General features: G+C 41.6%; 1 protein-coding gene across 2 annotated transcripts in view; it reads right to left on the minus strand.

Annotated features, from left to right (window-relative positions):
- DENND1B (DENN domain containing 1B) overlaps positions 1–2,491 on the minus strand; it is a 151,368-nt gene extending 148,877 nt beyond the window's left edge. For both annotated transcript variants that reach the window (XM_051625306.1, XM_051625305.1), the window contains exon 1: positions 2,212–2,491. In XM_051625306.1, the coding sequence (XP_051481266.1) occupies positions 2,212–2,228 (17 nt within the window). In that variant the 5' untranslated portion in view covers positions 2,229–2,491. The remainder of the gene's footprint in view (positions 1–2,211) is intronic.
- Positions 2,492–25,190: the final 22,699 nt, after the last annotated feature.

Consider the following 25,190-nt stretch of genomic DNA (forward strand, 5'->3'; position numbering starts at 1 on the left):
GAGACGCAATCCCAAGCTAGTTGGGATGATGGAGCCTCCATATCTGCTGCAGCCATCATGGTTAGCTCTGGGTGCTGGCCAGTGCCATTTTCACCTCCCCAGCAAATAACACACCTGATAATCGTGAACTGCATACACTAATTACAACTAATGCTTAACCTAATCCCAAAGTAAGTATTTATTAAAACAGTTCTAAATGTCATTACTATACCACCGATTTCTCTCTACCTTTTACATACATAAACAGCACACTGCTATTTATATTTTTTAAAAAGCGATATAACTGCACCCATATAAATTATCTATTTAACCACATAAAAAGCTCACCCTTGAACTCCCTTCTTGGGTAATGCTCCCACTGAAGTCAGCTGGAGTTTTAAGCCAATAAAAATACCTGAGACTTGGTTCCAGGTTTCTAGAATCCTTCAAATAAAGCATGCAGAAAATTAACACCCTGTTGTTTCTTTAAAGAAAATTTTGAATGAAATCCAAAGGCTGAGCTGGGGAAAATTTCAGCTGTCACAAATTAATTGATTCAGTACATGCTTCCACTGACCTCCGCACCATCATCAACTGAGATACACTATTCTAATCTAAGCCTGAGTCTAATTCAGGCTACCAAGTCATAACTTGCCCATATCACAGTCTTTCCTTGCATTGTATTTTAAAAGCATTTAGCTGGAAAAAAACCCTATCTACTGATCCCGTGTGTAGTAGGATATCAAATTCTGCTCTGAGTTACAACAGCCTAAATCCAGGATATTGGAGATTTACTCTGCTACTACAGGCTGTCCATTGTTCCTCTGGCTGGCAAGTGGGTTCAGAATGAAACTGATAAGGGTTGGCTTCGTTGAGCCACACAGAAAAGCATCTCACGAAAATCCTGCCTTTAAGAGAAGTGACATCTCCCTATGGCATTGCTCTAGCTCAGGCACTGAGTATAGACTCTCTGGCTATTCTCCCCTTCTTCTTTCTAACCAGGCCACACAACGCTGGGTTTTTCATGTGAATTGGTTCAAGTGTTACAAACATCAGATGAATGCTTCTAGCCCAACTCCTAGCTCCTCTTTGAAGTAACGTTGCCTTCCATCTTTCACTATACCAATCTAAATTTGCTTTTGCAGAAAAATGCTTCTAAGTTTACTCTTCACATCCCACTATGCTTAGAAGTGTCAAAAATGTGTCAAACTAATCTGAGAATTGTCAGACTGTCTCTCATTTCCTTTACAACTACTCCCTAGCAGCCTGCTTATTCATGGTATATCTACAGAGAGATTTTTGTCAATTTCTGAAACTGGTGTTTAGCATCCCGTCAGTTTCCAGTGTCAGCAAGACCAAGCCTCCCGATGGGAAAGGCTGGACAGCACTGCTTCCAAACACCTAAAAATCTCTTTTGCACCTGCCACACCATAATGACAAAAAGAAGGTTTGTAATTACTGGAGGGATTAACGTCTCAACCCTTACCCCACCAGCTGCTGCCGGCAGCGGTGCTGCCCAGGCCTGAGGGGGCTCTGGCGGCCGAGCAGGGAGCCGGGCCCGCGGGCTGCGGCCGCCGCGCCGGGTGGGCGCCTCAGGAGCAGGGAGCCGCCACCTCAGGAGCAAGCTGCCGCCACCTCAGGAGCAGGGAGCCGCCACCTCAGGAGCAAGCTGCCGCCTCAGGAGCAAGCTGCCGCCACCTCACGTGCCCCCTTCACCAGCCGCAGGCCGGCAGAGCAGACACTGCTCCGGCCAGCACCTCCGGCCCGGCGTGACCCGGTGAGGCTGCCGGCCTCAGCAGCGCGTCCACCCGCGGCTGTGGGGGGCGATGTTAGGGCGGGCGCTGGGGCCGCCGGCAGGGGCGGGGGAGCGGCCACCGGCGCAGCAGCCGCCTCCTCCTCCTCCTCCTCCCGCTGCTCCGGGCCGGGGGACGCCGCCCCGCTCCCCCCGCTCCCGGGTCCCGCCTCGCCCCGGCCCGGCGCGCAACGCCCGCACGGCCCCGCCGCCTCCCGCCCGCCCCGCTGTCACTCAGCGGCCGCGGCGCGCCCGGCCCCTCGCACGCTCCCGCCGGGTGGGCTCCCTCTCCTCCTCCTCCCTCCCCGCCTGTCAGGCCCGGCAGGCCGGGGCGGCTGCGAGGCCTACTCACCGCCTGCCCGCCGCAGAGCTCGGCTCGGCCCGCCGCGCCCGACAGCCCCGCCGCGGCCCCTCGCCGGCCGCCTCACCCCCCCACTCACTTGAACCTGCTGTCCATGGTCACATCGCGGGCCCCCGGCGGCGGCTCCAGCGCCCCCCAGGGAGAAGCGCCCGGCCCGGCGGGGGCGAGGGCGCAGCGCCGGCCCCTCTCCCTGCGGCGGCGGGGGCCGCTCAGCGCTGCGGCGGCGGCGGGCGGCGGCCCATGGCTGCTCCGCTCCCCCGGCTCGGGCCGCGACTGCAGCGGAGCGGCGGCACCGCCTCCTCCCCCAGTCTCTCAGTTCCTGTTGCAGTCGCTCCGGCACCTTCTGGGAACCAGGAAGCTCCGCCGCGGCCCGGGGAAGCTGCCGGGGCCGGTGTCACCTGAGCCCAGCGGGGGAGGGCCAGGGGCGAGCGGGAGGCGGCGGGGCCCGCGGGGCTGCCCCTGCTCGGGGCGCTGGACCCTCCGCGGCAGGTGCGCGGGTCCCGGCCCGGCTGCAGCCCCTGCCCGGGGGCCGGGCTGCGGCCGGGGCGGGGGAGGCCCCGCGGAGGTGGGGTAGGGCAGCGCAGACGTGCGGCAGCACCGGCGGCGGTCGTATTTTGCTTCACGGACACCTTCCCCCGCTGCAAAACAAGCTACTCAGATGAGTCAGGAGAGGGTGTTTAATTTACACTTCTTAACATCCCTCTGATATTATTTATGCGCAGCGAGCAAAGTGGAGGTTTTCATACTAAAAGGTCATACACGTTAATTGAACCTGCGGTAATCTGTTTAGTTTTTTATTTTTATCGAGTGCTAAACAAACAGTCTCCTAAACAGCTTAAGAGGTGATGCAGTGGGGGAAGGCGCTGGAGTAAACGAACCGTCCCATAAACACACATAAAAAGCTTTTATACCCTCGAGTGTTTCCAGTGAGTTTGGAAAGGAAGGAAAAATAACACCGTCCTTGAGAGGCTTCCAAGTTTCATTCATCTGAGAGGCACTGAGCAGCCAAATTCCCACCTACACCAAGTTTCCCTCACCAGCATAGTCCTGCAATGAAAAAAAAAAAAAGAAAAATGCATAAAATAGATTCTGCAGTAATGGGCCAACATCACTCTTTTCACTCTTCCACCAGAAACTAATCATCGTATCGACAGTTAAAAGGAAGAAAAAAAGTTCAAGCCAATTATATATTAAACACATAAAACAGCATTAGTGCATTACTGAGGCTGAAAAATCAAATACTGAAAAGTCAGGAAATTACAAATAATAACTTTTCCAAAGCAATATCGTTTTGGCTTCATTACACATCCTACACACCTCACAGGATATAGATTAAATAATAATAAAACATATAGATGTGCAGTGAAAATGACCGAATGTTGCAGCAGAAACCTTAGCTTTGGGATTTTCTTGGTTTTCAAATACTTTCCCAGCCGTCATTTTGCAATAAGTCTTGGCTGTGTTTTAACAGCCAGCATTGGCAACTCCCACTGAACTAAATGAAATTGTTCGAGGCTTTGTACCTTTCACACATAACAACACACTTCATATAGCTCGGGGCACTTGACGCTGGCAGCTTTAACTCACCCGCTGTTAAATTTAACTTCTCTGATAGGATCAGGCTGGACTAAAGGGCCGGGAGAGAGGGGAGTGATGCCCATCCCTGTACCACCCACGGCAGTGGGGAGTGCAAGGAAAGGACCCTCCTGAGGCTGCCGAGGGCTGCTCAGCTGCAGCGCCCAGGGCAGGCTGGCTGCACCCTGCACACAGGGATGTTGCAGAACCAAAGGGGCTTCAGCAGCCAGAAAAGCTGGGTGCACAAGAATGCGTGCATGGGGAGAAAAGTGATCACAATCTTGTCTGTAACTTTGTCTCTCCGCCTCCCTCCCACCCTCCATCTCTCCCCCCAAGTGCAGTGTAAAGCATACAGAATTTGAAACTCTTTCCTGCAAAAAATTACCAGTAATTTAGCAAGACTGAATTCAGATTGGATGATTATCCAAATGTTGAGATGTTTTATTTGTGGAAAAACACCACTTGAAATGTACCAGAAAGTGGGGGTGGGGGAGGAACCCAAAATGCCTGTGTTTCAGGAGTTCAGTAAATCTGTATTTTGGATTACACTAAATATTTTATAAGCTTACCCTGAGTTTTCTCTTAAGCTGCTGGTGCTTGCCCCTTTTACAGACCAAAGAGTAATCTGGCAGCCTGTCAGGCTGATCTGCTGTGCAATTCCAGCTAGTTTCTTGGACTGGTGTCTGTCTTGGCTGACATGACCATTAGGTCCCTTGAAATTTACTTTATCGAAATTGGAGAGAAAACAAGTAGGGTTTCTTTCCCAAAGTAAATATCTGCCTTGTCACTAGACTAAATTGGCTAGATTCAGTGACTAAACCTTGCCTGCATGGAAGAGCCAGAATAGGGAAAGTTCACATTTTGAACAGAAGGCGTACGAGAGAAGACGCTGTTGAGATGAGACTCACATCTCTCAGAGCTATTATTTCCAGACTCCATGAAAACTTACGCAGACATCTATGCCCAGATTACACTTAGTTCGTATTTTCAAGACTGTTTTGCAATGATGTTTCCAACTTTTAATGAAATACAATCTTTAGGAAAGGTGCTGGTATTCAAAGCCACCTTTTGCTGCTGCCTTGTTTTCAACCCTTCCCTGGGAAAGGGTTGAGGCTAAGGGAGAAACTGAAAGAAAAACCTAAGAGATATGCAGGTAATGGATTTGTCCTGGTTTGAGCCAGGATGAAGCTATTTTTCCTTTTACTGATTCATTTTTTTTCCTTCAGTAAGCTTTCTTTTAACTAGTAGCAAAGTGTCCTAGCTTGGACTGATAACAGTGGAATGTTTTTATAACTTCTGAATCTTCAAGGTCACACCTTTACTCTGCCAGCTCAGACACTACAGGGAGATCTATGACCCCACCTGCCCCCCTTTTTACCTACTCCTATCTGAGACATCCAGAGTTTCTTCAAGCAATGATAGAGACTGAAATTGAGGAAGCAGAGGATTCTTAATCAGTTAATGGAGCAGGTACCTCTCAAACAGATACAAAATCAGGCCTTTCTCAAGCAGGTAAAACAGCAGGCCCTTCTCAATCAGATGACAATGATGACCTTGTCCAGCCTTTTTCTATGAAAGAACTGTACCTAATGAGAAAGGACTTCTCCCGCACAGATGGTGACAGAATTCTTCCTTGGTTGCTCTGATGCTTTGATAGAGGAGCTGAAACCTATAACATGGATGAGAGAGAAGCCAAGCAGTTGAGATTCCTGGCTAGAGATGCTGGTATTGATAGAGCACTTAGCAGTAAAATGGAAACTACCACCCTGGGGGATTGACTTCTTTCAGCTGTGAGAGAGAGATACCCCCACAAGGGTGACATCGAATGGCGCCAAAGCAGAACACCCACTCTTGAGAAAGGCATCACATACTTGAGAGAAATAGCTGTGTGATCTATGATAAAGATGGACTTGCATATCCTGATGATGTTCTGTGCAACACACAAATGTTCCAGAGGTTTGCTCAGGCTGTACCAACAGCACATGCCCATATATTCTCCTTCATGGGGTGCTTTGATGACTACACAAGACCAACTGTGCATGAGGTGATCCATGCTGCATTGGAGAAGGGTGGAGCTCCAGAACACCTGCAGTACATCAACATCATTGTGTGGGGTGACACACCAGAAGAAGTTTTTGAGAAAGGTAAAAAGATCATCCAAATTCTTCAGGATGCTGGTTTTACTGTAAAAAGCAGCAAGGTCAAGGGACCTTCATGAGACATCCAGTTCCTGGCAATCAGATGGCAAGATGGATATTGCCAGATCCCAACAGATGTGATGAAAAAAAAAACCAGCTATGGGATGTACCATGTCCCACACTATGTACAAGCCTCCAGGAAAGTTGAAAGGTATAATGGTCTGTTGAAAGCTACCCTGAAGGCAATGGGTGGTGTAGCTTCCAAAAACTGGGACAAAAATTTGGCAAAGGGCGCATGGTTAGTTAATACCAGGGGATCCATCAGTTGGGCTTGTCCTGCTCAGTCAGGCCTTTTACATACTGCAGATGGGGATTAAGTCCCTGTGGTATGTGAAAGAAACCTGTTGGATAAAAGTGTTTGGGTCTATCCTGCTTCAGGCAAAGGTAAATCTGTTCAGGGTGTTGCTTTTGCTCAGGGACCTGGACATACCTAGTGTGTGATGATAGAGGATGGTGAAGTACAATGTGTACCTCAAGGTAATCTGACTCTGGGGGAGAATCCTTAATTTGACAACTGGTAAAATATAGAGCTTATATGTAATATAGGGTATAGGGGGAAAAAAAGCCATTTTCTTTATGCTTTGTATAACATGAGAACAGCTGCACTTTGCCTAAATTCTCTCTAAAAGGTTAGTGTAGGGACTGATATGAAAGCATCTGCAGGAGGTGGGGGCAATTAACATTTATTTCATAGACATGAGCAACAGAAATCAAGTAATTTAAACATTCCTACTCAATCTTAATTGCAGTTTGCCAGCACTGAATACTCATTAGTCATCTTTGTAAAGGAGCCTTAAAACTGATATAGCTATTTGCAGACACTATGCAGCTCTTATGTGCTGTGAGTAGAAGGGATGTAAACTGAATTGGACGCACAAGTCTCAATTTTCTCCCAAAAGGATTAATGCTTTGTAGTAAGAGGTTGTTTGAAAAATACCCAGAAGTCTACTTCACCTGAATCCATTATGGGTATGGAAGTCCCATCAGGGCAGCTCCATCTCAAGGATCAACTTAAAACATGTAGCATACTTTTTAGTTTACAACCAAGTTCAATATGGAAACAACCAGAATTTTACATAGAAAACACCAAACAAAACCCAAAGACAAGCATCCACGTCCTTTCTACCATGGAGCGATCTGCCATCCTCTGCTAAATCAAAACCATGTGAGTTTAGGTCTATAAAAGTTATGCAAAGCGGGGTTAGGATCTCAAAAAGTGAAAAATGAGAAACAGACAAGAGATGGCCACACATCATGTCACAAGAAATGGTGGAGAAAGGGAAAGAAGTTTTGTGAGAATCCAATTACTTTTTTGGAGTGGAAACCATTATGTATACTCTTTTAGCGATTTTCTTTTGGCAGGGAGAAGGGAAAAGGGACAGAGGGAAGGAAGAACACAAAGCCTCTGAAGACAAGAAGTATTCTGTTAAGCATTCAGCATGGGAGAGTTTGGATCCTTCCAATGCAAACTGCAAGCACACATGCTTTGTGCAAGGAGATTCACAAGGAGCACAAGAAACAATTTACCCTACAAAAGCAACCCTGTGAAATAGCAGGGAGTTTAGGGATCACTGGCTCTGTTCAGGTCTAAATCTACAGCCCCAACCAACTCCAGCAATGTTTGTGTTTTGTTGTTTGTTTTTTTTCCTCTGCTGCCCAGTTCTGAGGCAGAAGACAGCTCTCATCCTCTCTGTAAGCCATATACTGTGACAGAAGAGATCCTAAGTATTCCAAAGTCCTCCTCGGCCAGCTACATTTCATTTAATAGTAAAAAATGCTACTAGTAAAAGTAGCTTTCTTCTTAAATACCAGTGAAACCAATAGGTTTCCTTTAGAACAATCTTAGCAGAGCTTGCTGATAAAGATGTTCTTCCTTGAGAACAACAATGGCAAAAATGGCAAAATCAAATAAGATGCCATTTCCCATTGTATGATCATAGAAAAACATTTATTTGAACATGTTTGTATGACCAGCACTTTATACATTGTATGAAGAACTGCTTCTTTGTTTGCCACTGAGTCTGTTTGTACTGGGTTCACTCTTAGTTCTTGTTCTTTCAAATAAGTAACAGTAATTTTGTTATTGCAGCTGCTATCAGTACATCCAACAATGTAATCACCTTGACAGACCTCACAAACTTGAAAAGCCTTTCTTAGAATGAAATACTTGCCTTACTGAGAACTTGCTGCTCAATGGGAATTGAGATTATTTTTTTTATCAACTTGTTTGAATTTCACACATGCTGGTCCCAAGTTGTAAATGTGTGACAATGTAATCTTCCTGTGCAAAGTTCTTCAGACCCCCAAATTCACAAACATCAATTTCCCAGTTTCACTTTTTAGCCATAATACTATAATGAGACATTATTTAAAAGAGAAAGTACTTTGCTTTTAAGAAACACCAGATACCTAGATTAGGTCATTTAATTATTCCGCTTCTTTAAAGACAGTAATTGATTTAAAATAGGTCTCTTTTAAGAAAGTTGAGAAGAATACTAACTAAATAAGTATAGTAAATACATATCTACAAATATTCTAAATATATATTGACTCTTTGCATGATCTATCCAAACATCTTTTTTTCATCTTTTAATGTTATTCATTAATAAACAAAGGTAAAAAATAAAGTTCTGCTACTTAAGAACAGATGATTTAAGGAAAACATGAGCAAAGGTGACACCTTGAAAAGGTACAGATATAGCTGAGTAGGACTTTTGTGTGAAAGTTATGCTATGCTATCCTTAAATTTTGGGGATGTAATGTTGCAGTAGCTGGCATCCTCACTTCGGCCATGCTATGTGCAAAGGCTAATCTGCACAAACAGGCACACACAGGTAAACACACTTTAAGTAAGCAGTGAACTTCAGGAGAGAAATCACTGCTTGGATAGGAATGAGGATTTCCAGGCCTTCTAATCAACGTGTCCTACCAACAAGACTGAGAAAGCAGGTCTTCTTAATCAGGTCAGCTTTAATTGCAAGTTGAACAAAGGAGCTAGGAGGGAACTTTTAAAAATCTAAGTTCAGACTACAGAGTTTTAAGAGCTAAGACACTCACAATTTTACATGTTTACAATATGGTTTTATTAGCTCAGCCTTTGGTTTACAGGTAGTAGTTGCAGATCCCCACAGTCTGATCCACAATGTCTTTCATTAGTTAGATTTGCACCATAATGTGAAGTGTCTAGCAAATATTTAGAAGTCTTTATAAGGTTTAACAAGGTTTTTGATTTATCTATGCAGTCCTAATGTCTACTCAGTGTTTTGCATGTAAATTAATGTAGAAATTAAAGGTAAATAGTATTTCCATGCATACTAACCTCAGTTGGACAACGTCAGATATTATTTGGGTGGATATCTAATTTATTCAGACATGACAGGTGGCAGAATCTAACAGTAGAATAAACCACCTTTCAGCTCTGCTGCCCAAATCCAGCCTTCAGCCTGTGAATACCAAGTGCTTTCCAGTGGATGCTGATTATTCATAGGAGTGTTTGAAAACAAGTGGTGGTCTTTGCCCGGTTTTGGTTCAGATGCAAGTCAGACACCTTGCAACTGGCCTCCCTGTTAGGAAGTTCAAAGAAAGGTTGGAGAAACCTTGATGGCGATGCTAAGGGAATATATTCAATTCTTTGCCACAGTTAGTGATTATTGTGGAGATTTTTTCAGCCCAAGAGATAGTTTTCTTAAGGATGACTTTTCTTAGTGAAGTGGTGGGGCCAGACAGCATCTTTCAATATGCATGTATTCGGTAGACAGAAATCAATCATTCAAGTAATTTGCAAGTGAAAGTTTCTTCCCAGATTGAATGTTTTCTTGCTGAATAAATTCAGTTCTTCTGTTTAGCTAAGGATATGCTCCTCACATTTCTGTAATGTATATTTTAAATTCTGTGGATTGTAGGCTACCTGATGAATCTGGTACTCATTAAAACTACCACAGAGCAAGATTTATTTTTTGCCATACTTGAAAGCAATTTTTTTTAAAGTTCTGTTCAAAGCAGTAAGAAACTGATTTTTGTTATCAGCCATAAGAAATTCATGCTATTGAAATCTTCTCAATGTGGACTTCTTGTAGTGAGGCCAAACATATGTAAAATTAGTAACAGGACTTCAAGAAAATGAGGATGTGTTAAAATTCTGTAAACTGTTTCAGAAACTGTCTGCTGTGTCTATCAAAAAAACCTCCAAACCATTAAATCAAGCTATATTGAAAATTAAAAGAACAGTTCCAGCTGTTTATTTGCCATGGACTAAGGCCCTCTGTACACACTGACATCATTATGAAAGAGTACATACTGGCAAATGTTATATACAGAATTATTAAAAAGCCAGTTTCTCACCTCTACAAACAGCATTTAATTTACAAATAGCCAAAAGAAGCAGGTTTTTTTATATTTACTTGAATAAAAAGATTAAAAAACTCTCTACAGTTTTCCCATCCAAATATCCTGCAAAATATCCCTAATCCAGAATCTAATATAACTGACATAACAGGGAGCCCACAGAGCCAGCCTCTTTGGCCAGCGAGGTGTCTTCCTGTTTCCTTGTGGGTGCTTTTCTCATAATTAATTGTATCAGGTAATTCAGGAATGCCAACCTTTCTTCTTAAGAAAAAGCTAATTTCCTCCAATATAAGAGCATTTAATATTTTTTCTGTAAGGAAAAAATAACCCTGTGCAATGTATGAATCCTGAAGTGGATATAGAGCAAGCTTTTGGAGAAAGATTTCCTACACTTCAGTTACTATAACACTTTGTTATGCAGTTTAATCGCAGGTAAATCACTGAAATATCAAACATCTTCTGCAGTTTTCTTGATTTAAAGGTGTTAGGTCAATTGACCCAGTTATCTTTGGGCTAAATAAAAACAGTTCAGACAGATGGTTCCAGATCCCTGTATGTTTTTTCCATTGACTCACCACTGGATCAGGTTCTGAAGGCACTACACTGATTGAGAGACTAAGCACAACAGATGTGAGTGTAATTTCGTAATTAACTAATACTGTAAAATGCCATAATTATGGGTATGCTTACTGAAGAAACCATTTAGTTTAATATCTGGCTAGAATGAGATTGGAAGAAGGAAGTGACAGCTCAAAAAAACCAAGGCCAATAGGCTGTATTGAGACAGCCCTGCATTATACAGCTGATGAATTTAATTACAGGAGCAAGTCCAGCTACCTACACTAATCACTGGAGCTGGGGATGCAGTTTAAGAGCAGGAGAATGGTAAGACACTGCACTATGTGGCATTTGAGAGGATGCATTTGAGAGAGTGCAGAAAGATGGCAAGATCTACCCTATGCAGCCACCTCACTGTCTTATTTCAGCTTCACTCCTCACTGAAGTAAAAGGTAACCCAGAGCAATTCTCAAGTAGTTCTGTAAGTCTGCCACAGGATCAAGCAGTTTAGTTTCCAGAGTCCCAAACAAACACCAACATTAAATCATTCTGATATTACTGGTTTTGCACAGAATTCTCCATCTGTTGCTTTCCTCGATTATTCTATTAGGAAGTCATTTTGCTTCACACAGTTATATTGACAGATGCTGGAAGAGACAATGTCTATGTGTTCCTGAGACAAGTAGAAATCCTAAGTGCAAACCTCCGTGTGCTGTCCTTGGACTTCTGTCCTGACACTACACTGAAGTATCTGACTGCCACATGAAATCACACAGGTGAGAAGGGACCTCCAGAGGTCACCCCATCCAGCCTCCTGCTCAGAGCAGGTTGTGGTAGAGCAGGCTGCTCAGGACCTCCTGCATGTTGGTTCTGAGTATCTCCAAGGGTGGAGGATACTGCAGCCTCCCTTGGCAACTTGCTCATGCCAGTGTTTGACCACCCTCACTCACAGTAAGAAAATAAATTACTGTATCAGATCACAATTTCTCCTGTTCAAACTCATCTTTACTGCTCCTTGTCCTTCCACAGTGCACCTCTGAGACTGGCTGTCTTCTTCACACCCTTCCCTCAGTAGTTGCATACAACAGGGGAGATCTCCCTGAAGCCTCCTCTCCTCAGGATTGAACATACACAGTTCTCTCAGCCTCTTAATCTCAAACTCCAGCCACTCAACGTCTTGGCAGCCCTCCACTGCACTTGCTTCAGTATGTCAGTGTCTGCCTTGTGATGGAGAGCCCAAAACTAGACAGAGTAATCCCCACAGTCTCACAAACCCCAAACCAAGAGACTAATGACTTCCCTTCAGCAGCTGCCTGTCCTTTTGCTAATAGAGTCCAGAGTGCAGTCAGTGTTTGTTGCTGCAGGGACATGTGCTAACTCACTTTCAGCTCATCACCCACCAGGTCTCCCAGGTTCTGTGCTGCAATACTGCTTTCTGGGCAGAGAATCTCAACCTGTATTGCACCAGGGCCTTGAGTGAACTCTCCTTTCCAGGATTTTAGTTGGCTAAGTTCAAGGTCAGCCTTTTTGCTGATTTGAGCTGTGTGTTGGAAAGAAAGCTAGAGGCAGCCTCAGCAAGTGCCTGCCTGCCTCTCCATCTCTTGGGAGCTGCTTTCAAGCTTGGCCCCTGTCTGAGCCACACTGTAGCTGTGTCACTGCCCAACCTTGCACCTTCCTGATCTTGGCCCTGATGCTGACTTGGCTGACTTGATTTTCTGGCTTGACATTGAACCTGCCTCATCACAAACTTTGAGCAGTTATTTGACTGAGGCTGACACTAGTCACTGTTTCCAAGCAGATGCTCAAGAAGCCTTTCTTATTGCCCTTCATATCCTTTGCTAACTTTAAGTCAGCTGAGCTTTGGATTTTGTAAATCCTTTTCTGCACACTCAAGCAGTGTCTCTGTATTCCTCCTGGGTAGCTGCCACTGCTTCCTCCTTCAATGTGCCTCTTTTCTGCATCTGACCTTGGTCAGGAGCGCCCTCTTCATCTACACTGGTACTCTGCTATGCTTGCCTTACTTGCCACATACTGCAATAGACTACTTACAGTCTAAGGAGGAATCCTTAAAGATTTAAGATTTAATCCTTAAACCCTTCAGGACTGACCTGCTCTTCTGGGCCCCTTTTCCCTCCAGATCTGTCTTCCATGGTAACTTGGGCACATCCCCTGGTCATTGCAGCCAAAGCTGCCCTTGACCTTCACCTTTAGAATGAGTTATTCCTTGTTTGTAACAGGTGCAGGAGAGCATCTCCCTTGTATCAGTTCATTGATCACCTGCTTAAGAAAATGTCTTCAAGACACTTCAGAAACCTTGTGGATTGGTTGTGCTTGAGTCTGTTACCATTTCAGCAGATTTCAGGATGCTTGAAGTTCTCTATGGGTGTCAAGACACTCAAATAAAACATAACTACATAATTATTGAACTTTGTGCATACAACACATTTGGACCCTAAATATCCCTGCAAACACCTTGTGCAGTATGAAAGAGAAACCTCATCATGCACACACTATAGCATGAGCAGGAAACATAGCTAGAGCTCTGGTGCAACTGCAGTTGATAGGACAATGTAGATTGACACAATTAGACCGAGTCTCCAAGACAAGAGCACAAGACAAGAAAGAGAGCCTCATTCTGAGCCCTGAATTCGGTGCTGACTCTGAAGAAGTAGGGATCACTACATCCTCATCACTACCACTTCTTGAAGCAGTTAATCTCTGAACATTTCTATCCAAATACTGACACTAGCAACACTTGAAATCTGATGGGCTGCATTGATATATAATAATCCTGAAATTCTCAGTTCCAAGGAACAACTTCTTTATTTCTGCTGCAATCTCCTAAAGAAACAAAGCAAAAATTGTTCAATGACCTTGTACACATTAGCGTTTAATTGCACTCTATTGAATAGTCCAAGGTCATGTTCTCTCTGCTTTATTATCTCCCAAGTTTTTGATGCCAGCTGTTAAACATGATATTTTCTTTCCAGGCTTCTATGGCAAAGCATTATTGATGTGCATTTCAGAAAACATTGTGAAAGCTGTTGTCATTCAGCTCTTCAGTTTGTTCATCTCATCTGGTATTGATTATTAACATTCAATATATAAATGTTAATCAGGGCTGGGCCTGTTCCACAGAGTACAAACCAGTCAATCTGAAATTTGCCAAGTGAAAATATTTTGGAGAGCTTAATAAACATTCCTGGTACCAGCATTTCCACTTAACATAAGTACATCCATTACTGACAAAAAATTGTGATAGTTTGTTTCACTTTTCCTACTAAATTATGAAATATTTTACCCAACATTTTTTTCCTCCATGTATAGTAAGCTTGGCAAGTGGGAAGATGCAGGGAATAGTTTTACAATACAGTATGTCATTTTGTCTTTTTCACAGAACATATGTCAGCCACTAGCACACTCAGGAGATCTAATCCATATGAGAGTTCCATCAAATGTGTTACAAAATGCAGTCAGAATCTTGCAAAATAAATTTCTTCCATTTATAAGCTTGAGATGGCAATTAAGCCTAAGCCATCATTCAAAACAGTAAATTAAAAATTCCTTTTTCTGTTTTCCACAGTAAAAAGTGAGTTATTCCCAGGCACTAGATAAGTGAATAAAACCCGTTTTGAACTATGGGACCTCTTCAATGATCTTCTAGTTTAGCATGAAGACATGCTATACTGCAATTCACATGTGATGCAACTTTTTCAGTTTGTTTATCTATAGAGTGCATTAAAATTATGTACAATACAAAGTTTGCTATCAATCTACGCACGTCTTAGAAGATGTTTTTATAATAGACATGGTAAGAGGTACTTGAAACAGTCTAACTGTAGTGCCCCTGAACTAATTCAAATACTTGCAATCCCTCTGCTCTTTTCACAAGACTATGTTCAATTTTATCAGTAAAAAAAATTAAATTTATCATGGGGTCATCAGCTTGTAAAAGCAGTAACCCGGTTAAGTAATTTATTAAAGTAATAAAGTGTTATACTTCATTATAGGATATTTTCTGGCGTAAGGAAGTCACCCAGTATTTTCAACAAATCTGGGTCTTACCTGTAAACCAAGTCATCTTTGATCACAGTTACACAGCAGAGGAACAGAGTCATCCACTGCCAGGAATTGTAACAATATTTATCTGACCTGTTTTCCCTTGGACCCATTCAGAAACAGAAACCTCTCTGCACTTCTTAAACAAAATATTTGCAACAGAAGAATCAGTGCAAACTACCTTTAAAGCATACAACAAATCAGCATCCCTCCAGTCCATCTGCAGTGTTCCACTACACATTAAATGTGTAGCTTGAAAAAAAAAACACCAAACACTCAAGTATGGCAGTGCAGACTACTGCTACCATAACTACTCCCTTGCTAAACTCACCCTACAGTTAACATAACCCCTCATACTAAAGCCAAGTGAATTAACTAGGAGCAAGCAAAGGTACTCAGACAATTCCCACTCCTATGACTGCATTCACAGTTAAGCATGTAAGAGAAAGCATTTGTAGAACCAGACCATGGAAGTATCTGCCAACAGAGAATCTTTTTCTGGATACCATAAAACAAATATCTACCATCTCCTCACAGCTATATGGAAAACATGTGTCCTGCAGCTGTACTGCAAAGCAAATAGGATCCTAAACAACTTGGACAAGCACTGGCTGACCTGCAACCTGCAAGAAAGTTCTCTATGCTGCCTTGCTTCCTTTGGGGCTCAGTTGCTGTCTTCTTTATCTAATACAGGGGATTTACCTCTGCAGAAACATCATGGGGCTAAAAAGTGCTTAGGAAAAGACAAAGGGTCCTAAAGGAAAAGTACTAATGATGGAAAATTTCTCAAAGCTCTCTGACAAAGTAGCACTATTTTTCCCACATGAAACAGCATGTTTTTATATGACAAGGAGAAACAATGGTATACACACAAGCATAAACAGATCTTCCATGTATTATGATTAATTTCCCTTAAAAATAATTTTCTGTCCTTAACATTTAAGTTTTACTACCTATTCATTTATATATATGAAATACTCACAATTTAAGTCTGTCTGTGATGTTGATAAATTAATCCGAGAATGTTAATTAGCATTTTGTGTTTCAAATAGCCTTTTTTTCATGTTCTTTGCTATCTTTTTTCGTTAAGAAGTTTATAATACTAAACCTTTTGTGCAATCTTCACACTTTTGATCTGACTACATTAGACCTTGTCTGTTCTTATATTTTTCCAAATGTTGTCAAAATAATTTTCCTTGGCATAATTTTTACTTCCACATTCTGATGTTGGCAGATACTTTCTGCAGGTATTTCCTTGTCTTAATTTCCAGTGCTCTATGCAGCTCTGCTGCACCTTATTTATCAGCTCCATCTTCTGTGCTTCTGCCATCAACTCTCTCCATGTTGGACTGAGGCACAGATACCAGATAAAGCCTTGAGGGCTGGGATAAAGTTGAGTTTTCCCATTAAAAAAACCCTTTCATTCAACCTTTCATTCCCTAGCTTGTATATAAACTCAAATTTGAGAATAATTGATCTTGAAATGTCTGGCTGAATATACAGCCTGCTGAAACAAGAGCAAGAGAGCTCACTCCATCCACTCCCATAGTTTGTGTGAATCCATGTGGATCCAGCAGGAGAATGATTCAGTGTGTCAGGGGTAGAGAACTGAAGGAGACCTGCACATCCACCCAAACAGAAATACAGGGTCCTCTGCTGTGTATGACAGCATTTTCTGGGAAGAGAGAGGAGTGTGACAATGATAAACCAAACAGGAGAGTAGAACAAAGGTCTCTTTGTCAAGTTTCCAAGACACAGTTGCCTTCATCCTTTCTTGGTGTGCAGAATGCTTCCCCAGCCTCCTAATGAAGCTGCCAAACACCCGCCCTCTTAATATTTCATGCATAATTTCACTGCATAGACGTCAGCATTAGTCCTGTATCAGTTTTTATCCACTCTGTCCCCAGAGTCCTGAGGAGAGTAACTTGACTCATGAGCTTGCTGTTACAGAAAGCAGAGCCGTCTTTCCTAGGCGGAAGGAAGATTTTATACTAGGACTTCAGACTGTAAAAATGAATCTATGATCTTTTCCATGGGTGAAGCTGTCTTGTCAGATTCTGTCAGTAGGGAATCACAGCCCAAGCTCACATTGGGGTTCATTACTAGTTCATCTTCCAAACATTAGTATTAAAAAACCCCAAAAACTAAGTAGCCAACTGCTAAGTTTGGCAGCCCCCAAATCAGCTGTTTGTACCTCTGTTACACAGAGTAATCCAAACAAAAAAGTTATACGTGGTTACAATGTTTTCATCTATTGCACCTTCAGGCACAGAAGGGCACTCCTTTGCACAGGAATAAGATCATTTGCTGCTCAGTCAGATATACTTCTAAAAGAAGAGTCACTGTGGTCTTCATCTCTCTCCCAACATGTTTATATTAGTTTAGGGTGGTTTTTTTAGTAATTTTCACTTTGCATACATGACCACTTTTTTACATCAATTTGTCAACTTAAACACTGTACATAATGTTTCCAGAGCCTCACGATTTTTCAAATCCAGTTAATGCCAAAATCATAGACTCTGCTTAAAGGCAGGAAATAGGTATGTCGAAGAAGCCAGATTTTGCCCCAGACCACTAACATCTGTCCATCTTCACAAAAGTCAGGTAACTTACACCAGCTGATGTTTTGGCTTTGCATTTTAAGCTTCCAATAAGAAATCAGGAGAATACTGAGAGTGATCTACAAAGTCATTAAAAAGCTTGGAATTTTTATTTTAAGATTTAATTTCTGCATTTTTGTGTAAAACCCAAATGTTTACTAATTGGGTCAAAGCATGTGTCTATTCGGGAGCCATCAAAGTATTGTTGAAGAATTTGGCAAAATTCTCAGATCTACTCATTTATAGCACTTATTGCCAAAATGCTCTGTCATTTTCCAAGAAATGTGTATTTCTTGGACTTGTCCCAGCTGGTTTATTGATTTCATGGTTCTCCTTTCCAAATCACTGTTCCAGCTCATTGATGATTCCATCCAGTGCTGGTTACACAAAATGTTGTTGAAAGTCATCTTTACTTTGAAAAGCCATGTGTTGACCAGTATTTTTAGTTGACAGATAAACTTAGCCAAGATGACAATCTCCAAATTTTCTACTTCTGTGTTTTTTTCCCACAGAAGGCAATGAGCTGTTTGCTGCAATAAACTCTTCTGTTTTGCCCATACTTATGGCCACAATCCATGTGCTAAATCACTGTCTACATTATTTAACATAAAACCTCTTTCAAATACCCTTCTAATTCAATGGCATGCTGTAAATCACATCCACACTATTATAACTGCCTTGAGACTCTACTGGAGCTCTTCAAATACTCTTTAAAAGCATTGAGTTTATGGCAAACTTCAGGGCAAGTTTACAGCATGATACACAAATATTTAGTCACAGGATTAAATTCTGCATGCTGAGAAGCTTAATATCTTGGTCTTCTCAAAAACAGGTGGCTCATTTTAGAAATATATATAGTCCCACTGAAGTTAATGGAATTGTGTACACTTAAGGTTAAGTATACATATAAGTATTTCCAGGAATATTTCTAATATTCCCATTTATCTAAATGGCAACATATTTAAAACCTTACCTTTAGCAACTGCTTTCTGAAGTGCTTAATGTACTTTTGGGTGGCTAGCAGATTCTTGTGGTTGGAAAACTTGCTAAAAAGAATCCTCTAGCTTAGATCATTCAGAGATTAGCTTCAATTATTCACACTTACTAAAACTTTTTCTTAGAAGTTGACCTGGGTGATGGTCAGGTGGGAACAAGTTTTGCCCATCTCAGTTTGCTTGTACAGTTTAGGGCAAGGAGATAAACTGCAGGTTTGCAGAGCTCAATTAAACAAAATGAGGAACAGGCAAAGGCTACAGCACTGCCTTTCTTCTCCTCCCCAAGATAAAAACAACATATAGAAAACCTCAGCATGAATTCCACCCCTCACTTCTACTCCCCACTGACAAAGCAGAGAAGCCTCCTTTTGCCAGACAGCCTTGGAGTACTTCTTTGTTTCATAGGCAAGGCTGAGGCTTTAAACCCCTTCTACCCAGCTAATTGGAAAGGCTATCAAGCTGACAGCCACAACAATGAAGACCAGGAGCAACATGAGTAATACTTCCCATAGTTTGATATAAACTAATATCAGATATTTTCCAAACAATTTCTACCATTGCACTTCAGCTCTACTTTCAACCTGCAGCTGATGTCTCTGTACAAGAACATGTGAACAAACCAGGGCTAACACTGAACAACCAGGATAAGGAACAAGCAGGCTACACCTCAGACCCTAACTTTCTGATCATTTTGTCAGGAACAACAGGCTCTGTAAGTGATAGAACATGTTTAAAATGCTAAAAAAGCATTAAACTGGCTAATATTTTTACAGTAGTTTTGCTGTACCATAATCCAAGACAAAACGTCACAATCTACTTGCCTTCCAAAGGGGTCACTGAGTTGGAGTCCAGATCACAGTTCACATCTAGATAGTCTGATTTATTAAGCTCCTTATCAGCTGAATTCAGGAGACTACAGAAATTAGTCCCAAGATGCCACCTTTATAAGAAAGCTAAATATTCTGTATTTCCCAGACAGAGAACTAAAAACTGGAAGATTAAACAATTTGATGCATAGCACTGGGCAAGATACTGGCAACCATAGACCATGCTGATGTCACCTCTGCCCCAGTATTTCAGATCAGCATCAAACACTATCAAGAATGATTACTTATTTTGTCTGAAAAACAGCTTCTTCCAGTTCAACACAACTCAGGTAAGAAACTATTCTTCTGCAGTCTTTTAGTTGCTTAATGGACTTTGACACAAGGTCAGTATTATAAGATAGTTAACTGGCACAGATAGATCACTCTAGGGCCACCTCAGATCATACTACAAGATTAATAGTGCTAGCTAGATCTAACTACTTCACTCACATAGATAACTACTTACACATGCATAAGCACTTTACACTCAATGAGACAATGCATTTGACTTACCCATACAAGTGTATAAGGTCTTGGAGTCATGGCAATCAAGTTTAACTGCTCAATAGATGTTAAACATCCAATTTTATATACATAAAAGTTTGAGTAGCTTAAAATTGATATCTACCTTTACTGTAATTTATATAACACAAGAAACTGGAACAGAAAAACGAAGAGAGAAGCTTGTACTGTGTGACTGAACACAGATATTACACACAGATAATCAGAACCTAGGGAACACGTCACCCTAAACCCAACTCAGGTACCTACAGCTTGTATTTAAGAAAAGGTGTTTAAGAAAAATGTTACCAGGAGGTAGAATTACTTCTCAATGATCTAATAAACTGTGAGTAAACAAACAAGGACAGCGTAATTAAAAAAAAAAGTTTTGTTTAAAAATAGAATGGGGGAAACGTAAGAGAATCTAAAAAGCCTGCCCCAGTAACCTACTACTGAAACTCATTTGCTTATTAGAAAGCTGAATACTAACAGGAAAAACTAAGAAATTTTAATTTTGCTTATACAAACCAGTATTTTCTACTAATATGTCAAAATTATTGCTGAATATGACAGCTGACAGATCTCTTTGTGAAAGAATTATTGAAGCAACCAATCTATTTTAGAAATGATGTTATAGAAGAGTTTCTCATGCAAAGTAAATTTTAATTGCATTATCAAAAGTTGATTCCAGTATAGTTAAATGGAAAAAGAAGCAAGTCTTGGTCTAATACTGTGAATGATTTTTAGTTTTTTTAATGAAAAAAACTGTAGGGAAAGGACTTCAGAAGTAGCCAGATTACAACTATTTCCAAAAGCATTTTAGAAATAAGCATAAAAGCCAATACAAATTTGTAAGGCCAACATAGAAATGGGTAAGTCTCACTCCAGGAGAGATGTGTCTAATAGAAAGAAGCAAGTGGGTCAATCCAGTTTAGGAAAACAAAGGCTGCAAGATCAGTTGATCATAGTTTCTCAAGTATCCTGGAAGTTGCTACTACCAAAAGTTATTATCCTAAGTTATAATACCAACAACACAAATAACTGAGTTTAAAAGAAAACTCATTTCCTCTTTAAACCTCTATGAAAAGTTTTCTTATCAGAAAAGTTTTGAAACAGCCTACTAAGAGGGGCAGAGAAAACAAAAACCTAGCTTGTTTTATAGTAAATGATAAAAAGATAGTGACACCGTAGCTGCTTGTGTTAGGGCAGCAAACAGCAACTGAAAAGGTCATGTTCCTATCTTTAGCCTATTGCTCTGCCCAACTCTAAATACCCTAATAAGTAAATGTAATTTCTTGCACTTTACCAAGTTGTACAATACATCTTCAGGGAAAACAATAACCAATCTCTTGTACATGTTTTTCCCAGAGGCAGGGATTGGAGCCATGGCATTTGGATGAAAAAATCTATAGTCTTGCCCAGTTTTCTTCAGTGGAGCCAAAGTGTCTGATTCTACTGGCATCCAGTTTGAGTTCTGATTTCAGTCCAGTGAACCTGGTAACTCTGGACTGATCTTTTACCCTGCAGAATTTCTCATCATCTTCGTGGCCAAGTTTATCATCATCAGTTCTAACAATAAAGTAATACTGCTGTTTCAGATTGTTTCTCACTGTACTTTCTGGCCTTTCTATCCTGAAGTTCACAGAACTGATCTTAACTGTTTTTCTCCTTTACTCCTTTCTTTCCCTGATTGTACAAAATTACCCTAAAGAATAACAATCTGTTTCAGTCATCTTGGCTTTTAGCAAGTAATGCTTCAATATGCACTGCCTGATCAGATTCCTAAATAATCATAAATATAAAAAAATGTTAACATAAATATGCCAGTATTAACTCAATGCCAAACTACTTCTGTCTCCAATGTTCTATAGAATACCAATATAATCAATATTTCAATTCCTGCAGAAGTTTTTTTTTGCATTTGCAGCATCACTGTGGGCTCCGTGAAGCAGAGACCAGAGTGCCTTTGGTTCTGCAGCACAGCAGCCAATCTATTTGAAAGAGTGAAGCTTTAGATTTTAGGCTCAAACAACTAGAAACAGTCACCATTCTTTTAGAATTCCCCTGGCTAAGACAGTACTTCCTTTTGTTATTGGTCAGAGAAAGCAGATTCCAGCATTTTCTTTCTCATCAGTTAACAGGAAAAAAGGCACCTATCTAGCATGTGTAGCTTGGCATTTCTCCAGACCACCAGCACATTGCTGTTAATTCACATGGACACAAGGTATCAACAGCCTGATGGTTTAGTGGACACCTGTTTTTTATGGTGAAAGATCTGCATCAAATTCAGCAGATTTTTCTACTGGTTTTTAAAGAGGCCCAGATTTTATCATTCATTGTCAAGGATTTTAATTACACCTACACATCCATCACAGTCCAGCATCCTTATACACTACTTTAGAAAAAGAGTTCCATCTTGTTTTGGAAAAAAAAATATTATTTTGATGAATCTTGGCATGTTGTCCAAATAATCTTTTCCATTTACAATAGAGGAAATTGAAACAAAGCTTTCAAAATCCTTTATGTTTGCCAATCTGGATCTGAAGTCAGGAGACAGCTCAACACATCATGACTTCGTTTGCTAACCATCCATACCATATGTTACATTTTGCTGAGGACCATTGGCAGGCAATAAGGAGGAAAGCTTCCCATTCACCTTGTGCTGGAACCAGCATATTGGTCAGGCAACACGCTACCAAGGGACCAGGAAATTATACCTTTTCTAGCAGTAAGTAAACGTGCTTATCTGGAATAAGCTTAAAAAACTTTCCTGAGTTTGTTTTCTGCCAATTCAGTGGCCTGAACCAGCCTCACAGATGGCAAGGCAATTTACAGAGCTGGCAGAAGAGAAGGATCACCTCTGGCAAGGGGCCACTCCAGCAACTCCACCTCCCAGTTGAGGGAGAGTTTTGCAGAGGAGCTAGCAGGGACCATAACTAAGAACTGCATGCTGAGAGTAAGGGCACCATAGAGTTTTCGTTATAAAACATTTAAATTATTTTTTGTTTGATGCAGCAGTTGAACTCCTATTAAGGAGCACCTTGTGTTTTAGGAGCACACTAATATTTTTAGATCAGTTTAGTCCATTTGGCATGCTCACCTTGAGGAAGAGCAGCAGCCACTCTCATCTTGCTCAGACATTTGCTCTCACCACCCAGACACTGAATTACAGTTTTCCAAGCAGGGTGTGCAACCACAGGGAAGCATCTGCCCACAAGCAAGCAGACATGCGCTAAGGAGAAGGTTCATATACTGGCATAAACATCCCCTTTCAGAGCTATGCTGGGTCACTTCAGTCACCCTCAGGCCAGGCATGGCTTTCTGGGAGCATCAGCCCCTCAGTGAATGGAAAGGGCCATTTGTTCCCAGCACTGTGGTGCTACAGCAGCACTGGTGCTCACAGGAGGCACTGAGCAGATGCTCTGGATCACTGCTTGGTGGCCTGGGCTCTGGACATTGCTCCCTGCAGCTGCTGCTACACCATTCTGTACTTATTCAATACACTTAAAATCTATGCTTGCATCTACTTGGCTGCCCAGCACACTAACTCTGAAGCAGGATGAGAACTGAATTGAACAAAGCGGTAGTTAACTTGGAAAGGAAGACAGCCCCATTTCCTTCACCACAGAAGCCAGCTCCAAATGTAAGTTTTCCCCACTCACTGGTGCCTCTTCTCTTCAAAGTAAGCCAGAGACAATCCTCACAGTCAGGGCCACTGCCACCACCAAAGCTTCAAGCTCCCAGCATTTTCAGAAGCAATGCAGCTCCAGCAGTTGCTCCCAAACATCTACCTTTTGGGCAGAAAAACTTGTCAGCCCCTCACTAATATCACTGCTACACAATGTCATCTTACAGCCCAGAACCAGGATCTTGTTTCTGGTCTTGGAGGTATATTCACTTGCTTCAGCCTGATTTTACATATACTAAAACCAAGTATGTGCTAATACAAGAAGCCACCCTCCACTTTGCTATTCTGCTTATGCACAATTACTCGCACTAAGTCTCCAAATTAGCCTCCTGAGTCTAGATTACTTCACAAGAAAGAGTGTTTGTCACAGCTACTAGGGTGGATACAGCACTATTCCAGCATGGAGCCATGCCAGGTTCAGTTCAATCCCCAACTGCAGAACAATCCATGCCTTCCAAATGAAGGAGGACAAGTTTAGCGGATAGCATAGCAAAGCAGAAAATAACTCAATTTCATAAGAGATTTTGAAATTTCTCCATTTATTTTTCTTCTATGGCAGAAACGTCGCAGTCAGTTTTGTACATCCCAGATGACTGACCAAACCACTCAGGATCACAGAGCTACCCTAAGGGCAGTTTCTGGATTGTCACCAGGTACCAGAAAACTGTCATGTCAGGCTGTGTGTAACTTCAGATCTCTGGGTCTTGAATGTGAGTGTTAGACTAACCTCCTACTTCTGTTTTACTGAGCTTACCAATCAATGGTGTTCAATACTACTCAGCTTGCATTATAAACATCACTGGTCCTCTAAAGTGGTTTTTTTTTTGTAATTGTAATTGACAGTAAGAAAAGTAGACATTTTTCAAAAATACTGTCGCTTACTTGCTGATTTTACTAGGTGTTTCTATATAAATTCTTAATTCAGGCAAGTTTTGTTAAGTTCTCAAGCAAATTTCTTACCAGAGCCTGAGTGCACCAACAGGCTGTGCAGCTGTTTCCCCCCACACACACACACTGCCTACGGCTTGGCTGCCCCTGCTCAAAGCTGCCTGTGGTACAGTGTAGCTGTTTGATCTGGGAACATACCTGTGTGGAAAACATTGTAGGAAACCCCACTCCTTCACTTGGGAAGAGTGGGGTTCTTTTTAGAGTGGAAGTTTTCAGCTAAAAATCTTTGTCATGAGACTATGTACCTATAAAACTGAAGTTCAGTTATCAAAATTCTAGTAGTCTGTCAAATATTAAAGTTATGTTTGAAGAGTCCCTACATCTATTACTTTTTTAATGGTACAATACTTAATTAAAATGCTTCAAGGTTGTTGCTATGGAATACCTAGATCACCTGCAGCTATAGGAATAAGCAGCCTATAATATATAACGAATGCTCTAGTTGCTTTTGGCCAGGGCTTGTTTTGCCTTTAAACGTTGGGTTTTGTTTTAGACTTGCTTGTTTCAGTAACATTTGTTGTAGTTTCCAAGGGTTTAACTAAAGTCCAGGGAGAACTCTAGTACTGGTGTTTTACATTTGTATACAGCGAGTACTTAACTTACTTGCATAGTTCATCTTCAACTCATCCCAAATTAGTTTTAGCAGAAAAAAAAAAATCACCATTGTTTGTAACTTTATAGCTAGAACCACTGGTAGGCAGAATAATGGGGAGTTAAACCAATCTG

This window comes from Apus apus, chromosome 7 (assembly GCF_020740795.1).
Source record: "Apus apus isolate bApuApu2 chromosome 7, bApuApu2.pri.cur, whole genome shotgun sequence".
Classification (NCBI taxonomy): Eukaryota; Metazoa; Chordata; class Aves; order Apodiformes; family Apodidae; genus Apus; species Apus apus.